General features: G+C 53.9%; 1 protein-coding gene across 6 annotated transcripts in view; it reads right to left on the reverse strand.

Moving 5' to 3' along the window:
• The window catches only part of klhdc3 (kelch domain containing 3), an 87,135-nt gene that overhangs the window by 20,979 nt on the left and 45,603 nt on the right, over positions 1 to 20,553 (reverse strand). For all 6 annotated transcript variants that reach the window (XM_087984770.1, XM_087984754.1, XM_087984756.1 and 3 more), the window contains 2 exons: positions 13,380 to 13,466; positions 9,174 to 9,282 (listed from right to left, as the gene is read on the reverse strand). In XM_087984770.1, coding sequence (XP_087840896.1) covers positions 9,174 to 9,282; positions 13,380 to 13,466 — 196 coding nt within the window. The remainder of the gene's footprint in view (positions 1 to 9,173; positions 9,283 to 13,379; positions 13,467 to 20,553) is intronic.

The following is a 20,553-nucleotide window of genomic DNA, read 5'->3' on the forward strand; positions in this document are numbered from 1 at the left end:
AAGGGTGACAGTGACAGTGCCAGGGTGACAGTGACAGGGTTACAGTGACTGTGCCAGGGTGACAATGACAGGGTTAGTGCCAGGGTGACAGTGCCAGGGTGACAGTGCCAGGGTGACAGTGACAGTGCCAGGGTGACAGTGCCAGTACCAGGGTGACGGTGCCATCTCAGCTGCACACCATCACACACTCTGGCTTCATGTCCACCCTCCACATCTGACACCAATCCTTCAGCGGCCCGGGTTAACCTCAGGGAAACTCCTCACCACATCCTCAGCAACCTGCATTGACATAGCACCTTTGACATAACCAAAGGTGCTAAGTTTAAGAAGCAAATTAAAAGTGGGAGTGGAGTGAGGTTTTGCAAATGCTCTTAATAGCGTCAGTCCCATGTCCCATACACAGCTTTGCAGACAGTAACCATCACACAGGCTTACTCACAGAAAATGGCTCTTCAACTCTGAGTCAGTCAAAACTTACACGTGGGGACACCTCCCACCTTGTACATGGCAGGTACTCGTGACTCAGCCAACGTTGTCTATCTTATACGTTGCAGGCAAGGATGCCCAGAGGCATGGTACATTGGGGAAACCGAGCAAAGGCTATGACAACGGATGAATGGGCACCGCACGACAATCAACAGACAGGAGGGTTCCCTCCCAGTTGGGGAACACTTCAGTGATCCAGGACATTCAGCCTCGGACCTTCGGGTGACCATCCTCTAAGGTGGACTTCGGGACAGGCAGCAGAGGAAAGTGGCTGAGCAGAGGCTGATAGCTAAGTTCGGTACCCATAAGGAGGGCCTCAACCGGGACCTTGGGTTCATGTCACATTACAGGTGACCACCATTGCACTATACACACATACAGATACACACACACACTCACACACAGGCACTCCTATACACACATATACACACAGACGCGCACACAGTCACCCACACACACCCTTAGACACACACACTCCCACACTCTCACATTCACCCCCCTCACAGACTTAAGACACTCTGCACTCACTACACACACACACACGCATACACTTTCTCACACTCACAAACCCCAACCCAGACAGACAGACAGACAGACACACACACACAGACACACACACAGACACACACACACAGATACACACAGACACACACACAGACACACACACACACACATACATGCACACATATATTTTGAGGGATGAATTTGTACTTGCAGGGTTACATTGTACTTTGCTCAAAAACTGCATGAATTTATGTAAAACTCCGTTATCTCACTTTTTAGATTAGAATCAATCTAAACATCATGGCATAGACAGAGAACACAGGGGGCCAACACCTTCAACATATTGTCTAGCTATCACCATTGTTAACAGCTAACCCAAGAATGCAACTTTTTAAAAAAAAGGTTTTGTGATTTACATATGAAAGATGTGAAACTATCACTGTATTCTAACAGATGAAAGGCTTAACAATCAATTTTTCAATGTATAATTTCAGTTACATCACACTAAATTTTTGCTATAAATTCTGTGTTAGGATCGAGCCCTCCACTATCACCTGATGAAGGAGCGTCGCTCCGAAAGCTAGTGTGCTTCCAATTAAAGCTGTTGGATTAAACCTGGTGGTGTGTGATTTTTAACTCAGTCAAAACTGTCCACCTAACTGTTGTCATCCCATCTCCCAGTCTAGCCCTGGGACACCGAAAGGGAACAGGTTGTATTTTCCTGTGTCCATTCAAGCTGTGCTGAGTGCAGTTTTCTCCCCTCTCGATAGGAAGGGTTCACACCCGGTGCTCAGTAACGGGATGGCCAGGCTGGTTATGGAGAGCTCCCAGATATTTGTCCTCATTCCTGGGCATCGTCACTGAGACCACAAGCATTCCTCACCCCCAACAGCCTTTGAATGGAGTGGTTTGCCTGGCGATTTCATACAGCTGTGGCTCTACAGTCACATGTTGACCAGACCAGGTAAGGAGGGCAGATTGCCCTTCCCTGATGGACATTACTGAACCAGACAGGTTTTTTATGACAATTGAAGACAGTTAGTGTAACGGAGCCTTGCTTCAATTCCGATTTATGAGCTGAATTTCAATTCCAGGGGCAGATAAAGACAGAAGCAGCTGTGGACATGAGGCCTGAGTGGAGGTGAGAAAGGGGAGCGGGAGGATCTAGTTGCTGTTATGACTGAGAAGCCAAGTGCTGCCCAGATGATGGGACTAGCTCAGCTTAGGAAACTGGGTCAGCATGGACGAGTTGGGCTGAAGGGTCTGTTTCCACACTGTCTGACTCTGTCCTACAGGATCCCCCCGAGCCCTGAGCTGATGTCTGGAAGCTGGACAAGACAGCAGCCTGCACCCTTGCTCTCTGGGAAGTGTCAATCCCCCCCCACGATACCGTCCTCTCCCACTGGTTAGCCCCCTTCCCTGCTCAGTTCCTCATGTCCCCATCCCGCAAAAGCTTTTAAGGGAAAGCTCACAGATGTGTGTACATTCTCGGAGTTCATCAAACTCCTACAGCATGGAAATGGGCCATTCGGCCCGACGAGTCCACACTGAGCCCCCAGAGAGCATCCCACCCAGATCCAGCCCCCTACCCTATCCATTTCCCATGTCGAGAGGGTGGTGCTGGAAAAGCGCAGCAGGTCAGGCAGCATCCAAGGAGCAGCAGGATCGACATTTTGGGCATAAGCTCTTCATCAGGATGAGGAAGGGTTCCGGCCTGAACCGTCGACTCTCCTGCTCCTCGGACGCTACCTGACCAGCTGTGCTTTTCCAGCACCACACTCTCAACTCTGATCTCCAGCATCTGCAGTCCTCACTGTCTCCTAGTTACATTAGGGAGAGGGTGACTGGATCTATACCTAACCCTGAACACTACGGGCGATTTAGCACGGCCAATTCACCCGACCTGCACATCTTTGGACTGTGGGAGGAAACCGGAGCACCCGGAGAAAACCCACGCAGACACGGGGAGAACGTGCAAACTCCACACAGTCAGTCGCCTGAGGCGGGAATTGAACCCGGGTCTCTGGCGCTGTGAGGCAGCAGTGCTAACCACTGAGCCACTGTGTGAGCTGCAGGAGATGGGAACTGCTTTTATGTTCCACATGCGAACCCTGTCAGATGTGTGAGGGAGGGGATCTCCATCAGATCTCCAGCTAGGAGATGGTACACCTTCACATCCCTCTGCGTGCGTGTGAGTGAATTAGCAGACAGTGGTACAAAGCCTGCTAGATCACCCCTCCTGGGGCACCAGGATGCCTGAGCAGGCTGCCACTATCTGTCTGGAGGGACAAAGACTGAGTTACCCTGATGGCTAACGGTGTTGGTGTCATTCGGTGCCTGGTGCCTGTGGGCGGTGACGAGTGTAACTCGAATTATGCCCCTGGCTTCCGCAACCTCTGCTCTGGCTGGGGTTTTAATCATGGTGCCCTGCTGGTTGAGCTCTTCCTGTAAAGCATCCCATGTTCCCTCTGCGTGTACACACAGCGAGCTGAGGAGAACTCACCACCAGCTTTCACCACGCTCCCTCTGTACACAGCCGGAAAAAGACCAACAGGCCTGGCCAAAAGCTCCGAACACAATTCATCAGCTCGAGGGCGACTGTGTGGGAATTGTGGACGGCCAGCGTGCATTTGTGAAGGGGGGAAACCATGCTTAACGGACTTGCCTCAATCCGGCGATGTGACATTGTGCCACAGAACAGTCTGTGCACAACATTACAGCCCATGGGGTTGCAACATCACCAGAACACTGGCAAAGGGACAGGAAACAGCTACCATGAGGAACTGAGGGAGGGTTTAGCCTGGAGTCTCATAGCTCAGTACTGAGGCCCTCGCTTTTCCTGGTAATGGATATTAATAATCCAATTTCAAATTGTGCAGATAGATGAACTTGGTGGCAGTGTAAATGGAGGAGGTCAGTTCCACAAGTTGCTGGTGTGGCTGGCACAGACGGGGGAAACATGTGAAACGATTCCTTTTGGCTGGAAGACCAGAGACAGATCGCACGGGAATGGAGGGAGCAGAGGGATATGAGTGAGTGAGACAGAGAGAGACCTGCTCAGCAGGCGGCTACACTGAATAACCTCAGCCTCGTTAATAACGAAGCAGCCCTTCACTGGGAGCTGGGTTATTTGAGATGGTTCATCCTTCTCTCCTTATCTCCCATCAGATACACTGATGGGATTACAACACCCATGGCAGGAAGGGGGCTGAAATATTTTCCACTGCAGGAAATGGCCAGGTTTAACCCCTGAGACCTGACTGAACAACACAACGCTGTCAGCACTGAAGGCCCAAGGAATCAGATCCACAACCAGCAGCTTTCAGCACAGGCCGCGTGGTGGGGAGACTGTATACTGAATTGTCAGGTTTAAATGCAGTCACCCTCTCCCTAACCCACCGAGACAGGGAGGGGGGGGGTACAGACACAGTCACCCTCTCCCTAACCCCCCGAGACAGGGAGGGGGGGTATAAACTCAATCACCCTCTCCCTAACCCACCGAGACAGGGAGGGGACTTATAAACACAATCACCCTCTCCCTAACCCACCGAGACAGGGGGGGGTACAGACACAGTCACCCTCTCCCTAACCCACCGAGACAGGGAGGGGGGGGTATAAACTCAATCACCCTCTCCCTAACCCACTGAGATGGGGGGGGTATAAACTCAATCACCCTCTCCCTAACCCACCGAGACAGGGAGGGGGGGTATAAACACAATCACCCTCTCCCTAACCCACCGAGACAGGGGGGGGTACAGACACAGTCACCCTCTCCCTAACCCACCGAGACAGGGGGGGGTACAGACACAGTCACCCTCTCCCTAACCCACTGAGACGGGAGGGGGGGGTACAGACACAGTCACCCTCTCCCTAACCCACCGAGACAGGGGGGGGTACAGACACAGTCACCCTCTCCCTCACCCACCGAGACAGGGAGGGGGGGTATAAACACAGTCACCCTCTCCCTAACCCACCGAGACGGGGGGGGGGTACAGACACAGTCACCCTCTCCCTGACCCACCGAGACAGGGAGGGGGGGTATAAACTCAATCACCCTCTCCCTGACCCACCGAGACAGGGAGGGGGGGTATAAACTCAATCACCCTCTCCCTGACCCACCGAGACAGGGAGGGGGGGTATAAACTCAATCACCCTCTCCCTAACCCACTGAGATGGGGAGGGGGGGTATAAACACAATCACCCTCTCCCTAACCCACCGAGACAGGGGGGGTACAGACACAGTCACCCTCTCCCTGACCCACTGAGACAGGGGGGGTACAGACACAGTCACCCTCTCCCTGACCCACTGAGACGGGAGGGGGGGGGGGTACAGACACAGTCACCCTCTCCCTGACCCACCGAGACAGGGGGGGTACAGACACAGTCACCCTCTCCCTGACCCACCGAGACAGGGAGGGGGGGTATAAACACAATCACCCTCTCCCTAACCCCCCAAGACAGTGACGGGTGGGGGGGTACAGACACAGTCACCCTCTCCCTAACCCACTGTTGGGAGAGATTTGTGAAGACGGGTCACTGGTTTCCCTCCACAGATGCTGCAGGACCTGCTGAGTTTCTGCAGTCTGCTGCGTTTTTATAATTGCTTTCCCAGACCATGCTGGGGAGAGACAGACACAATATCCCTCTCACGTTACCCTGGAGAGCAGCTGGAGCCTGCACTGTGTTAGCCTCACCCGCACACCCAGGGGGCACACTAACTGCCCGTTCCCCCACAGTGGGCAGCAGTCAGTTGTGTGGGACTAGCCCACTCTGTGCTCCATCCCCAGCTGAGTTCCTCACTGTGACGGTCAGACCTGGGCTCAGTGCTCCTTATCCCATCACCGCAGCTCACCAGCTGATCACAGGCGGTAACCACGTCAGTATGCGGTGATAAGAGCTGCTGGTTGGAGCAGTTGGTGGTTAGTATTGATGTGTACTCTAGCTCAGGTTCCTGACAGGCTGCCTGAAACAGGGAGTAACTTCCAGCAGGCTCTCCACCCTCAGCCCAGGGAAGGCAGTTACTATTCACCAGCAGGGATTACATCAGGATGCTGGAAGAGAGAGAGAGCGGGAGAGAGAGGGAGACAGCAAGAGAGAGAGAGAGAAAGAGAGAGAGCAAGAGAGAGAGAGAGAAGCAGCATAGGGCTGCAATCAATTGGGTAAGGGGGGTATTGAGTCACGGTCACTGGGAGGGGCTGCTCTCTGGGTACAGGGGGCTCCTAATCACACACATCACTTCTGTCGAATCCAGGACCAAAGGCTGAAACACCTCGCAGACGGCCAAGGGACCACGACAATCACAGCCTCACACCATTTTCTCTCTGGGTAAACAGAAAGCTGCAAAATAATGCACCTCGATCCAGTTCAGCTGCAAAATACTGCACTACACCCCAGTTCAGCTGCAGAATACTCCCACCTTGATCCAGTTCAGCTGCAAAATACTGCACCTCGATCCAGTTCAGCTGCAAAATACTGCACCACAATCCACTTCAGCTGCAAAATACTGCACCTCAATCCAGTTCAGCTGCAAACTACTGCACCTTGATCCAGTTCAGCTGCAAAACACTGCACCTCGATCCAGTTCAGCTGCAAAATACTGCACCTCGATCCAGTTCACCTGCAAAATATTGCACCTCAATCCAGTTCAGATGCAAAATACTGCACCTCGATCCAGTTCAGCTGCAAAATATTGCACTTCGATCCACTTCAGCAGCAAAATACTGCACCTCAATCCAGTTCAGCAGCAAAACACTGCACCTCGATCCAGTTCAGCTGCAAAATATTGCACCTCGATCCACTTCACCTGCAAAATATTGCACCTCAATCCAGTTCAGATGCAAAATACTGCACCTCGATCCAGTTCAGCTGCAAAACACTGCACCTCGATCCAGTTCAGCTGCAAAATATTGCACGTCGATCCACTTCACCTGCAAAATATTGCACCTCAATCCAGTTCAGATGCAAAATACTGCACCTCGATCCAGTTCAGCTGCAAAACACTGCACCTCAATCCAGTTCAGCTGCAAAATACTGCACCTCGATCCACTTCACCTGCAAAATACTGCACCTCGATCCACTTCACCTGCAAAATACTGCACCTCAATCCAGTTCAGCTGCAAAACACTGCACCTCGATCCAGTTCAGCTGCAAAATACTGCACCTCGATCCACTTCAGCTGCAAAATATTGCACCTCGATCCACTTCACCTGCAAAATACTGCACCACGACCCAGTTCAGCTGCAAAACACTGCACCTCGATCCAGTTCAGCTGCAAAATACTGTACTTCGAACCACTTCAGCTGCAAAATACTGCACCTCGATCCACTTCAGCTGCAAAATACTGCACCTCCATCCAGTTCAGCTGCAAAACACTGCACCTCGATCCACTTCAGCTGCAAAATACTGCACCTCGATCCAGTTCAGCTGCAAAACACTGCACCACAACCCAGTTCAGCTGCAAAATACTGCACCTCGATCCACTTCAGCTGCAAAATATTGCACCTCCATCCAGTTCAGATGCAAAACACAGCACCTCGATGCAGTTCAGCTGCAAAATACTGCACCACAACCCAGTTCAGCTGCAAAACACTGCACCTCGATGCAGTTCAGCTGCAAAATATTGCACCTCGATCCAGTTCAGCTGCAAAATATTGCACCTTGATCCAGTTCATCTGCAAAACACAGCACCTCGATCCAGTTCAGCTGCAAAATACTCCACCTCAATCCAGTTCAGCTGCAAAATACTGCACCTCGATCCACTTCACCTGCAAAATACTGCACCTCAATCCAGTTCAGCTGCAAAATACTGCACCTCAATCCAGTTCAGCTGCAAAACACTGCTCCTCAATCCAGTTCAGCTGCAAAACACTGCTCCTCAATCCAGTTCAGCTGCAAAATACTGCACCACAACCCAGTTCAGCTGCAAAATACTGCACCTCAATCCAGTTCAGCTGCAAAACACTGCACCTCAATCCAGTTCAGCTGCAAAATACTGCACCTCAATCCAGTTCAGCTGCAAAATACTGCACCACAACCCAGTTCAGCTGCAAAATACTGCACCTCGATCCACTTCAGCTGCAAAATATTGCACCTCCATCCAGTTCAGATGCAAAACACAGCACCTCGATGCAGTTCAGCTGCAAAATAATGCACCACAACCCAGTTCAGCTGCAAAACACTGCACCTCGATGCAGTTCAGCTGCAAAATATTGCACCTCGATCCAGTTCAGCTGCAAAATATTGCACCTTGATCCAGTTCATCTGCAAAACACAGCACCTCAATCTAGTTCAGCTGCAAAATACTCCACCTTGATCCAGTTCAGCTGCAAAATACTGCACCTCGATCCACTTCACCTGCAAAATACTGCACCTCAATCCAGTTCAGCTGCAAATAACTGCACCTCGATCCACTTCACCTGCAAAATACTGCACCTTGATCCAGTTCAGCTGCAAAATACTGCACCTTGATCCAGTTCAGCTGCAAAACACTGCTCCTCAATCCAGTTCAGCTGCAAAATACTCCACCTTAATCCAGTTCAGCTGCAAAATACTGCACCACAACCCAGTTCAGCTGCAAAACACTGCACCTCAATCCAGTTCAGCTGCAAAATACTGCACCTCGCTCCAGTTCAGAACAAAGAGAGTCAAGGTGCATGCTTGGCTTGACTGACTTGATGGATTTTAGAAAGTGTTCCAACAAGGACCTGTCCCTGTCCAAAAGGGAGCCATGGTTTGTCTCAGTCTCCACAGGAGAAGACGCTGATAGCATTCCAAACTTTCTAACCAATCGGGGGCAGTAAAGGGAAGATGGAGTAAGCATAATAATGAGGGGTATGAGTGGGGCAAACACTCATTAGGGTGCCCTGGCCCTGATGGGACGGACCCCTGGACACCCTCCCAACAGTATAGCCGTAATGTTATCCCTCACCAAAAACGCCACTGCCCCCCGCCCCGCCCTTCCTCCCCGGCTCCTCAGGCCCCCTTTCTGGAGCCTCGAGATCACGGTGACAGTGGGGTCAGGGTCTGACTCACAGCCTGGTCACTGCCGCTGCCTGGCTTGTCCCCACATGCTGGGGGCTGGGGGCTGGGGGCTGAGGAGGGCGTGTGTGTGTGTGTGTGTGTGTGTGTGTGTGCGAGACAGTGAGTGATGTTCGATCTTAGCCGACAGACACACACACACTGACCTGGTGCCACCAAACAGGATGACCTTGTCTCCCACCATGCAGCAGCACTGTCTCCTTCGCGCACACGGCCCCTTGCCCTTGGGCTCCACCTTTCTCCACGTGGAGGACTCTGCAAGGGAAGCAGACGGTCAGCAGCTTGGCCAGGGCACTGGTTTGTATCTCCCACAGCCAGCCATGGGGACGCACTACCACCTGCTGGCCAGACTGCAAACAACTAGCACAGGTACATACAACATACAGCATTACAGTGCAGTACAGGCCCTTCGGCCCTCAATGTTGTGCTGACCTGTGAAACCAATCTGAAGCCCATCTAATCTACGCTATTCCATTCTCATCCACATGCCTTTCCAATGCCCATTTAAATGCCCTTAAAGTTGGTGAGTCTACTACTGTTGCAGGAAGGCTATTCCACACCTCTACTACTCTCTGAGTAAAGAAACTCCCTCTAACATCTGTCCTATATCTATCACCCCTCAATTTAAAACTATGTCACCTCATGCTGGCCATCACCGTCCGAGGAAAAAGGCTCTCCCTGTCCACCCTATCTAACCCTCGGATTATTTTACACGTCTCAATTAATTGAATTGAATTCAATTGAATTGAATTTATTGTCATGTGTACCGAGACACAGGGAAAAGCTTTGTCTAGCGAGTGATACAGACAGATCACAGATAGTAAATACGTCACCTCTCAACCTTCTCTCTAACGAAAACAGCCTCAAGTCCCTCAGCCTTTCCTCATAAGACCTTCCCTCCATACCAGGCAATATCCTGGTAAATCTCCTCTGAACCCTTTCCAAAGCTTCCACATCCTTCCGATAAGTACAGGAGTTGGGAGGTCATGTTGCAGCTGTACAGGACATTGGTTAGGCCACTGTTGGAATATTGCGTGCAGTCCTGGTCTCCTTCCTATCGGAAAGATGTTGTGAAACTTGAAAAGGTTCAGAGAAGATTTACAAGGATGTTGCCAGGGTTGGAGGATCTGAGCTACAGGGAGAGGCTGAACAGGCTGGGGCTGTTTTCCCTGGAGCATCGGAGGCTGAGGGGTGACCTTATAGAGGTTTATAAAATTATGAGGGGCATGGATAGGGTAAAAAGGCAAAGTCTTTTCCCTGGGGTGGGGGAGTCCAGAACTAGAGGGCATAGGTTTAGGGCGAGAGGGGAAAGATATAAGAGAGACCTAAGGGGCAACTTTTTCACACAGAGGGTGGTACGTGTATGGAATGAGCTGTCAGATGAAGTGGTGGAGGCTAGTAGAATTGCAACATTTAAGAGGCATTTAGATGGGTATATGAATAGGAAGGGTTTGGAGGGATATGGGCTGGGTGCTGGCAGGTGGGACTAGATTGGGATATCTGGTCTGTTTCTGTGCTGTGCATTGGTGTGACTCTATGCCTCTATCCTTCCTCTCAACTCAGAGCAGATTTAACATTCACCCAGACCCTGCTGACAAACTGACATTCAGATGTGGGCTGGGCGAGGGGGCTGGGCAGAGACAGGAGACATTCCAAGCTATAGCCAGGAGGTTAAAGTGTGATTTAGACAGCTCTGTCACACTTCACAACAATACAAACTGGGCTATCACACAAGACGGACCGTTTCAATCAGCCCCTCTCTCTATGGGAATCCCGTACAGACAAACCTGGTTTCATTGGGAACCTGCCCAGAGTCACTATGAGGACTCATGGTGTATAGAGGATGGATTCGCTAACAGGAAGCAGAGAGGATCTGGGTCCATTTCAGATTGTGTGGTCTGCCCACGGGAGACAAATTCTCTTTAATAACGTAGACAAATGGATGGAGGGTATGGTCAGGAAACCTGCTGATGCTGGAACGGAAAGTATGGAGCAGACTTGGGGAATCTATCCTGAAGAGATAAAGGACAGTGAAGTAAGTGGGATAATGTGGGAGGACATGTACTTCCCATTTCTACATGAAACTGGGGAGAGACCGTCCAGCAGCACTTCGGGATGAGAAGCCAGTCTCGGTGGGTGGGAGGGAGGGGGGGGGTCTAAGAGGAGATTAGATCTGCAAATGGCAAGGTGCGATGGGGAACGGAGTATTAATACCAGCATGGTTTTGGGAGAGGTTGGTGAGATCCTGTCTGGAACACCACCGGTTCTGATGTCAGTGACAGTCCTGTTCCTCGGCGATTTGCATTTTCAGAAAACTGTGCAGTAGCCGCGCCATTAAATGGGCTGTCCGAATGGGACAGGGACCACGTTATAGCCAACACAACTCAGGAATGATCACATCCTACAGGTAACAGGCGAAAGTCTTCAATCACATCCAAGCCCATCTGTGCTGAAGAAACACACATTGTAGCTGCACTGACTGTACCGTACACAGCGAAACGATGTGCGTTTTGTTCAGAGATTAATTTGAGTAGTTTCTGTGGTGAGGAGACGTTACACAGGCCAGCCCTGTACCCTGTAAGGGTTAAGGCAGTGAAGCCAGCCAGGACATGGTGGGGGTAGCTGGAAACAGTGAGAGGCCTGCCATTGAACACAGAGAGAGACGAGAGAACTTTGCTCTGCTGCTTGTTAACCTCCTCCCAGTGGACACTGGGTCACTGGACATTGACAGGGCAAACCGAGACAGACTTTTTAAATCGACCAGGACAATAAGGACAGGTGGGCAAGTTAAAGGTCACAGCCTGGTCACACCAGGCCGGAGGGGCACAGCCTGGTCACGCCAGGCCGGAGGGACACAGCCTGGTCACGCCAGGCCGGAGGGGCACAGCCTGGTCACGCCAGGCCGGAGGGGCACAGCCTGGTCACGCCAGGCCGGAGGGGCACAGCCTGGTCACGCCAGGCCGGAGGGACACAGCCTGGTCACGCCAGGCCGGAGGGGCACAGCCTGGTCACACCAGGCCGGAGGGACACAGCCTGGTCACACCAGGCCGGAGGGACACAGCCTGGTCACACCAGGCCGGAGGGACACAGCCTGGTCACACCAGGCCGGAGGGACACAGCCTGGTCACACCAGGCCGGAGGGACACAGCCTGGTCACACCAGGCCGGAGGGACACAGCCTGGTCACACCAGGCCGGAGGGACACAGCCTGGTCACACCAGGCCGGAGGGACACAGCCTGGTCACACCAGGCCGGAGGGACACAGCCTGGTCACACCAGGCCGGAGGGACACAGCCTGGTCACACCAGGCCGGAGGGACACACCCTGGTCACACCAGGCCGGAGGGACACACCCTGGTCACACCAGGCCGGAGGGACACACCCTGGTCACACCAGGCCGGAGGGACACACCCTGGTCACACCAGGCCGGAGGGACACAGCCTGGTCACACCAGGCCGGAGGGACACAGCCTGGTCACACCAGGCCGGAGGGACACAGCCTGGTCACGCCAGGCCGGAGGGGCTGTCTGGCCTAATGCTGCACTGGATGTTGAGCTTCATGATTACAGACAGTGCCCACACTGCCCTGCCTGAGAGGGGCATTCATCAACTCCCAGGGCAGGGGATAGAGGGGACAGGGGCCAGGGGACAGATATAGACCTCCACATATAATCAGGCCTCTCCCCAGAAAGCCCTACACTGACCCGATGTGTGAGAACTGCCTGATTATAAGCCTTGTCCAGACAGTAACACCCCCACCGAATCTCCGTGTGGACCAGCTGCACATGCACTGCAGTAATTCACCAAAGAGCCTGAGGGCAGCACCTTCCAAACCCATCCTTGGAAATACACAGGAGGTGATGGCCTAGTGATATGATCTATTTGTCCAGCTAACGTCCTGGGGCCCTGTGTCCAATCCTGCCAGGGCAGACCGGGGAATTAGAATTCAACAGAAATCTGCAAGTAGAAGCCTACTGCCCACCTGGGACACCATCCTGACCCTACACCTGACTCCACACTCACAGCAATGTGGGTGACTCATTTGGGACCAGCGACCGTAAAAGGATGAGGAGAGTCACCGTTCCCTGAGCGTCACTGGGTCCGAATCCTGGAATTCCCTCCCTCAGGGACGTTGTGGGTCTACCCCCAGCCCACGGACTGCAGCGGGTCAGGAAGGCAGCTCACCCCCACCCTCTCGAGGGGGCAACCAGGGACGGGCAGTAAATGCTGGACCCAGCCAGCAACGCCCAGGTCTCATGGATGAAGACAAAATCAGGAGATGACAGCACACGAGCAGAGCCCGGAGAGCTGCGCCAGAGCCCAGGCTCAGCTCACACAGGAAGACATTGACTCACCGGGATTGAATTTCCACAAGTCATTAAAGTGCCGGTCCAGGCGAGCGTTATAACCACCAAAGATGTACAGCTCACTGTTGTAGGTGACTGCAGGAACACAACAGCAACATCAGAGGGCAGCACGGCGTGAACTCCCACCGCGCCAATCAAGAGAAAGCCAGCACCCAGGGGTCAGCAAAACTCATGGCACTTTGGGGGATCAGGGAGAAAGAACCGCACACCAACACTCACAACAAAAATCCCACTGATGGCTATCTTCAGGGATGGCCCTCTGACAGTGTGGCACTCCCTCAGTACTGACCCTCTGACAGTGCGACACTCCCTCAGTACTGACCCTCTGACAGTGCGGTACTCCCTCAGTACTGACCCTCTGACAGTGCGGCACTCCCTCAGTACTGACCCTCTGACAGTGCGGCACTCCCTCAGTACTGACCCTCTGACAGTGCGGCACTCCCTCAGCACTGACCCTCTGACAGTGCGGCACTCCCTCAGCACTGACCCTCTGACAGTGCGGCACTCCCTCAGCACTGACCCTCTGACAGTGCGGCACTCCCTCAGTACTGACCCTCTGACAGTGCGGCACTCCCTCAGTACTGACCCTCTGACAGTGCGGTACTCCCTCAGTACTGACCCTCTGACAGTGCGGCACTCCCTCAGTACTGACCCTCTGACAGTGCGGCACTCCCTCAGTACTGACCCTCTGACAGTGCAGTACTCCCTCAGTACTGATCCTCTGACAGTGCGGCACTCCCTCAGTACTGACCCTCTGACAGTGTGGCACTCCCTCAGTACTGACCCTCTGACAGTGCGGCACTCCCTCAGTACTGACCCTCTGACAGTGCAGCACTCCCTCAGTACTGACCCTCTGACAGTGCAGCACTCCCTCAGTACTGACCCTCTGACAGTGCAGCACTCCCTCAGTACTGACCCTCTGACAGTGCAGCACTCCCTCAGTACTGACCCTCTGACAGTGCGGTACTCCCTCAGTACTGACCCTCTGACAGTGCGGTACTCCCTCAGTACTGACCCTCTGACAGTGCGGTACTCCCTCAGTACTGACCCTCTGACAGTGCGGTACTCCCTCAGTACTGACCCTCTGACAGTGCGGTACTCCCTCAGTACTGACCCTCCGACAGTGCGGTACTCCCTCAGTACTGACCCTCCGACAGTGCGGCACTCCCTCAGCACTGACCCTCCGACATTGCGGCACTCCCTCAGCACTGACCCTCCGACAGTGCGGCACTCCCTCAGCACTGACCCTCCGACAGTGCGGCACTCCCTCAGCACTGACCCTCCGACAGTGCGGTACTCCCTCAGCACTGACCCTCCGACAGTGCGGTACTCCCTCAGCACTGACCCTCCGACAGTGCGGTACTCCCTTCAGCACTGACCCTCCGACAGTGCGGCACTCCCTCAGCACTGACCCTCCGACAGTGCGGCACTCCCTCAGGCCTTTTGGCTAAGATCAAGTGTCTGTTCTTATCAGGACAGGGGTCGAGTTGCGAGTCATCAGAGCTAGTGGAGATCATCGCTGGATCGTGATTGGGTGTTGGAGGATCGTTTGGTTGTGCTGACCTGCTATTGGTGGATCTTCATGCTGGCTTCGGCCTAACACCAATTCAGGGACCAGCCAACCTCAGAGCTATGGCCTCAACAGCTGTGCGCAGCCCTGGGCAGGGGGTTCGAAACACCGTCCGGGTGTCTGTTAAGAAGGTGGAGGAGCGGACACCAGTCGATCGGACGGTGTTCGTCAAGAAGGTGTTGTTCGAGTGCTGTGGATTCGCCGCAGCAGACGTGTACTGCCTGCAGGATTTCCCTGGGGCAGGCTACTTCGATGTCACCTTCAGGAGCGTGAAGCAATGTGAGCAGCTCCTGAAGGTCTTCAAGGAGAAGGAAGGGGAGCCGCTGTTCTCCATCTTGTCGGCGGTCCCCTTGTGTGTGCTTCCTGCACAGAGGAGCAGGGTTGTTACTATCCACATGTACAACCCCTACGTGCCAGCAACTGATGTCCTGACGTTCCTGGGAAGATATGTGCAGGTCGAGGGTCAAAGCACCGACGTGGTTGACCCTTTCGGGATCTGGACCAGCAAACGACAGGTCAAGGTAACCCTGAGGGTGGACGCCAGCGGGAATATCCTCCACCCACCCTCCAGCTTTGCTATCGGAGGGAGCAGAGGGTACCTGACTTATGCAGGGCAGCCGAAAGTGTGCCGAACCTGTGGGAGGTCAGGCCACATGGCGGCGGACTGCAAGGTCACGATCTGTCGCAATTGCAAGAAGGAGGGCCACCCGACCAAAGACTGCAAGGAGGAAAAGAACTGCAATCTGTGCGGGGAGGCGGGCCACGTGTACAGGGCCTGCCCAAGACGAGGGGCCGCCACCTATGCGCAGATGGCCGGAGGCGGGCCACAAAAGGACGGCAAGGCATCGCAAACCGGCAAGGGAATGGTGTCAGGAGGCATGCAACAGGAAGGACAGGCCGGAGCAGAGCAGATGACAGCCACCGGAGAGGTACAGCTGCCGAGCGAAGCTCCGACAGGACAGGAGGAGGAGGCGGAGAAGGGAAAGAAGGAGGCAGAGGAATGGACCGTGGTGAAAAACAGGAAGAGGAAAACCCACCCGGTCACCAAGACCTCCCAGAAAAAGGGGAAAAGGCAGCTGCAGGTGGAAGATACGGACAGCTCTTCAGAGGGTGAGGACGGAAGAAAGGAGAGCCGTCACCAAAAGAAGAGGCAGAGCGCTGCGAGGAGAAAGGAGAGCAGCAACTGCCAACCAAGGGACGAGCCTCCTGAGGAAATGGGAAACCACCACCCCCCACCAGGTGAAAGCCAGGAGTGTCCCACCGCCACACAGCTCCAGGTGACTGGGAGCAGCGACCCTCTGACAGCCCCGCTGTCAGATATAGAAACAGACAGCGTGGACCCTGGTCTCGGCCCGATGACACCGGAGCGGGCAAATGGGCCGAGTGAGGAACTGGACAGCTACCTCAGCCCTGCGAGGGTCCAGCAGTTTGCGTACTGCATGGGGATGCAGACAGCTACCCCAGAGGGGCAGGACCAGCAGCAATCGGACATGGGTAACCTTACAACCTGTTAACAAAATGGGGTTTAAAATTGCAACCATCAATGTGCGCAGTATAAAATCTGCTGCGCGATGTGTTTCAACTCTGGCCTTCCTGGCCAACATGAAAGCTGATGTCCTGTTTCTGCAGGAGTGTGGGATACCGCACCTCAGCAGTTACAGGAGATGGTCGAGCTTGTGGGCCCATGGGCCGTCAGTGTGGTCGGGGGGCAACGATAACCGCTCCTCGGGCCTGGGTATTCTGTTACGGGGAGGCAACTTCACCATCTCCGAGGTTAAGGAGGTGGTGGGCGGGCGCCTCCTCGTTGCTGATGTTACATACAGAAACGCTCCCGTGAGACTAATTAATGTGTACGCCCCAGCGGGTAAGAGTGAACGGTTGGCCGTCCTGCAGCAGCTTCCACTGTTGCTGGCTACGTCCAGGCCGGTCATTCTGGCCGGAGACTTCAACTGTATCATCGATGCAGAAGGACGATCCGGCGGGGGGGACAGTAAACTGGACGCCACGTCCAGAGCCCTGATGGACACGGTCAAAGACGCCAAGCTGCACGACGTCTTCAGCACCCCTGCAGACGGAGCGCAGCGTAGATATACATGGTCACGGGCAGACGGGTCTATCCGCTCAAGGATAGATTACCTGTTTGTGTCCCGAACGTTCTCGGTCAGATCCACCGACGTCAAGCCGGTGTTCTTCTCTGACCACTGCCTCCTGCTGGCCGACTGTCACCTACAGGACGAGCAGCGGGCTGGTAAGGGAACGTGGAAACTGAACACCAAGCTGTTGACCCCGGGAAACATTGAGGAGCTCAAGAGGGATTACGCAGGTTGGAGAACCGTGAAGTCCCTCTTTGAGTCTCCAGCAGACTGGTGGGAAACAGTAAAAGGGAACATCAGGAGGTTCTTCATCCTCAAAGGTGTTCAGGAGGCGAGAGAGAGACGGGGAAAACTGTCCCAGCTCCAGGAAAGTATGCAGAACCTGCTCCTGCTGCAGACGTTGGGGGTCGATGTCACGGAGGACCTCAAGGAGGTGAAGGGCCAGCAAGCCTCGCTCTTTGCCTCGGAGGCCTCCAAGATAATCTTCCGGTCCAGGGTCCGCTCGGTGGAGCAGGACGAGACGTGCTCACGTTTCTTCTTCCAGAAGGTGCACAAAGAGAGCTCCGTGCTCAGCAGCCTGAAGGAAGAAGATGGCTCGGTAACGTCATCTCAGGCTGACATCATGAGGATCAGCAAATCCTTCTATGCCAGTCTGTATGACTCGAAGCCAACCGACAGCGCGGCCTCCAAGTCGTTCCTGTCCTCTATCACGGAGGTCCTAGACGACGGAACACGAGAGAGGCTGGACCAGCCGCTATCTCTGGATGAGCTGACCAAGGCCCTCGAGTCCTTCGAAAAGAATAAAACTCCCGGAAGCGACGGCTTACCGGTCGAGCTCTATTCCGCTCTTTGGGACTTGATTGGCCGGGACCTGCTGGAGGTGTATGTCAGTATGCTTCTGGCAGGTACCATGAGTGAATCCATGAGGAAAGGCATCATCACCCTCATCTACAAGCAGAAGGGGGAGAGGGAAGAAATTAGAAATTGGAGACCGATCTCACTGTTAAACACAGACTACAAAATCTTGTCAAAGGTCATCGCCAACCGGGTCAGGTCTGCTCTGGGATCGGTGATTCACCCTGACCAAACCTGTGCTGTACCGGGCAGGAAGATCGCTGAGAGTCTCGCACTCCTCAGGGATACGATCGCCTACGTGCAGGACAGGGGGGTGGACACCTGCCTCATCAGCCTGGACCAGGAGAAAGCCTTTGACAGGATATCGCATACATATATGAGGGATGTCCTCTCCAAAATGGGTTTCGGGGAGGGAATCGCTAATTGGATCAGACTGCTCTACACCAACATTGTCAGTGCAGTCTCAATCAATGGGTGGGAATCAGATAGCTTCCCAGTCAGATCTGGAGTCAGGCAGGGCTGCCCTCTCTCTCCTGCCTTGTTTGTGTGTTGCATAGAGCCATTTGCCGAGTCCATCAGGAAGGATGCGAGCCTGAGAGGGGTGACTATTCCTGGCAGCGGGGGCCTGCAGGTTAAGGCCTCCCTGTACATGGATGACGTCGCCGTTTTCTGCTCGGATCCGCTGTCCGTGCACAGACTCATGTGCATCTGTGACCAGTTCGAACGGGCCTCGGGGGCCAAGGTAAACCGAGGCAAGAGCGAGGCCATGCTCTTCGGGAACTGGGCCGACCAATCCTCGATCCCCTTCACCGTCAGGACTGACCACCTGAAGGTGCTGGGTATTTGGTTCGGGGGGGCTGGGGCGTGCACCAAGACCTGGGAGGAGCGGATCAGGAAGGTGAGACAGAAACTGGGCAGATGGGAGCAACGGTCGCTCTCCATCGCGGGTAAGAACCTGGTCATCAGGTGTGAGGTACTCTCAGTATTGTTATACGTGGCACAGGTCTGGCCTATCCCCAGAACCTGTGCCGCCGCAGTCACCCGGGCCATCTTCCACTTCATGTGGAGATCAAAGATGGACCGGGTCCGAAGAGATGTAATGTACAAAGACCGGTGCAATGGGGGAAAAAACACACCCAATGCCACCCTCACCCTGATGGCCACCTTTGTGTGTGGCTGCATCAAGCTGTGCGTGGATCCCCGGTACGCAAACACCAAGTGTCACTACGTACTGAGGTTCTACCTGTCCCCGGTGTTGCGAAGGATGGGCCTGGCCTCGCTGCCGCGGAACGCTCCGAGTAGTTGGACCGTTCCGTATCACCTGTCCTTCGTGGAGAAATTTATCAAGAAAAACACCTTTGACCACAAGTCCATCAGGAAGTGGTCAGCACGTAGTGTCCTTGAGACCCTTCGGGAAAAGGAGAGGGCGGATCCTGTCGAGCGGTTCCCTGAGCAGACTGTCAAAGCCATTTGGCAGAATGCCTCATCGCCAGAACTTTCCAACAAGCACCAAGACATGGCTTGGCTGGTGGTGAGAAGGGCTCTGCCTGTGAGATCATTTATGCACGCCCGGACTCTCTGCCGCACCGCACGCTGCCCTCGAAGCGGCTGCGGGGGGGACGAGACTGTCACACACCTCCTTCTGGAATGTGCCTATGCAGAGGAAGTCTGGAGAGGAATGCAGTGGTGTTTGTCGAGGTTCGTCCCGAGCAGCGCCGTGACGCGGGACTCCGTGCTCTACGGCCTGTTCCCCGGGACGCACACCGAGACGAACATCAACTGCGCCTGGAGGATCATCAACTCGGTGAAGGACGCTCTCTGGGTGGTCCGAAACCTGTTGATCTTCCAGCTGAAGGAGTTGACCCCGACTGAGTGTTGCAGACTGGCACATTCCATGGTCCAGGACTACGTGTTGAGGGACGCGCTGAAGCTTGGGGCAGCTGCCGCCAAGGCGCGGTGGGGAAAGACCACCGTCTAACATCTGCCTGCCTAATGAAGAACAGGGGGCCCACACAGTCATTTGGGCTCCGCTGGCGTCTGAGCTCAATGTAATCGCACTAACCTGTGAATATGAATGATTACTCTGTTTCGATACGTAAAGAAATGGAATGTTCACAGAATGATGACATGTCCAATTGTATAGATTAAATATATATGAATAAAGTATATTTTTGAAATAAAAAAAAAAAAAAATGTGTGTGTGTATACACCAATGGCAGTGTGAGGGATGTGTGTGTGTGTGTGTACACCAATGGCAGTGTGTGTGTGTGTACACCAATTGCAGTGTGAGGGGTGTGTGTGTGTGTGTGTGTATATATACCAATGGCACTGTGAGGGGTGTGTGTGTGTGTGTGTGTACACCAGTGGCACTGTGAGGGGTGTGTGTGTGTATGTACACCAAAGGCAGTGTGAGGGGTGTGTGTGTGTGTGTGTACCAATGGCAGTGTGAGGGGTGTGTGCGTGTGTACACCAATGGCACTGTGACGGGTGAGTGTGTGTGTACACCAATGGCACTGTGAGGGGTGTGTGTGTGTGTGTGTACACCAAAGGCAGTGTGAGGGGGGTGTGTGTGTGTGTGTGTGTGTGTGTGTGTGTACACCAATGGCAGTGTGAGGGGTGTGTGTATGTGTATGTGTGTACACCA

Source organism: Chiloscyllium plagiosum, unplaced genomic scaffold (genome assembly GCF_037043375.1).
Source record: "Chiloscyllium plagiosum isolate Xiang-an unplaced genomic scaffold, Cpla_swu_hap1 HiC_scaffold_3, whole genome shotgun sequence".
Lineage (NCBI taxonomy): Eukaryota > Metazoa > Chordata > Chondrichthyes > Orectolobiformes > Hemiscylliidae > Chiloscyllium > Chiloscyllium plagiosum.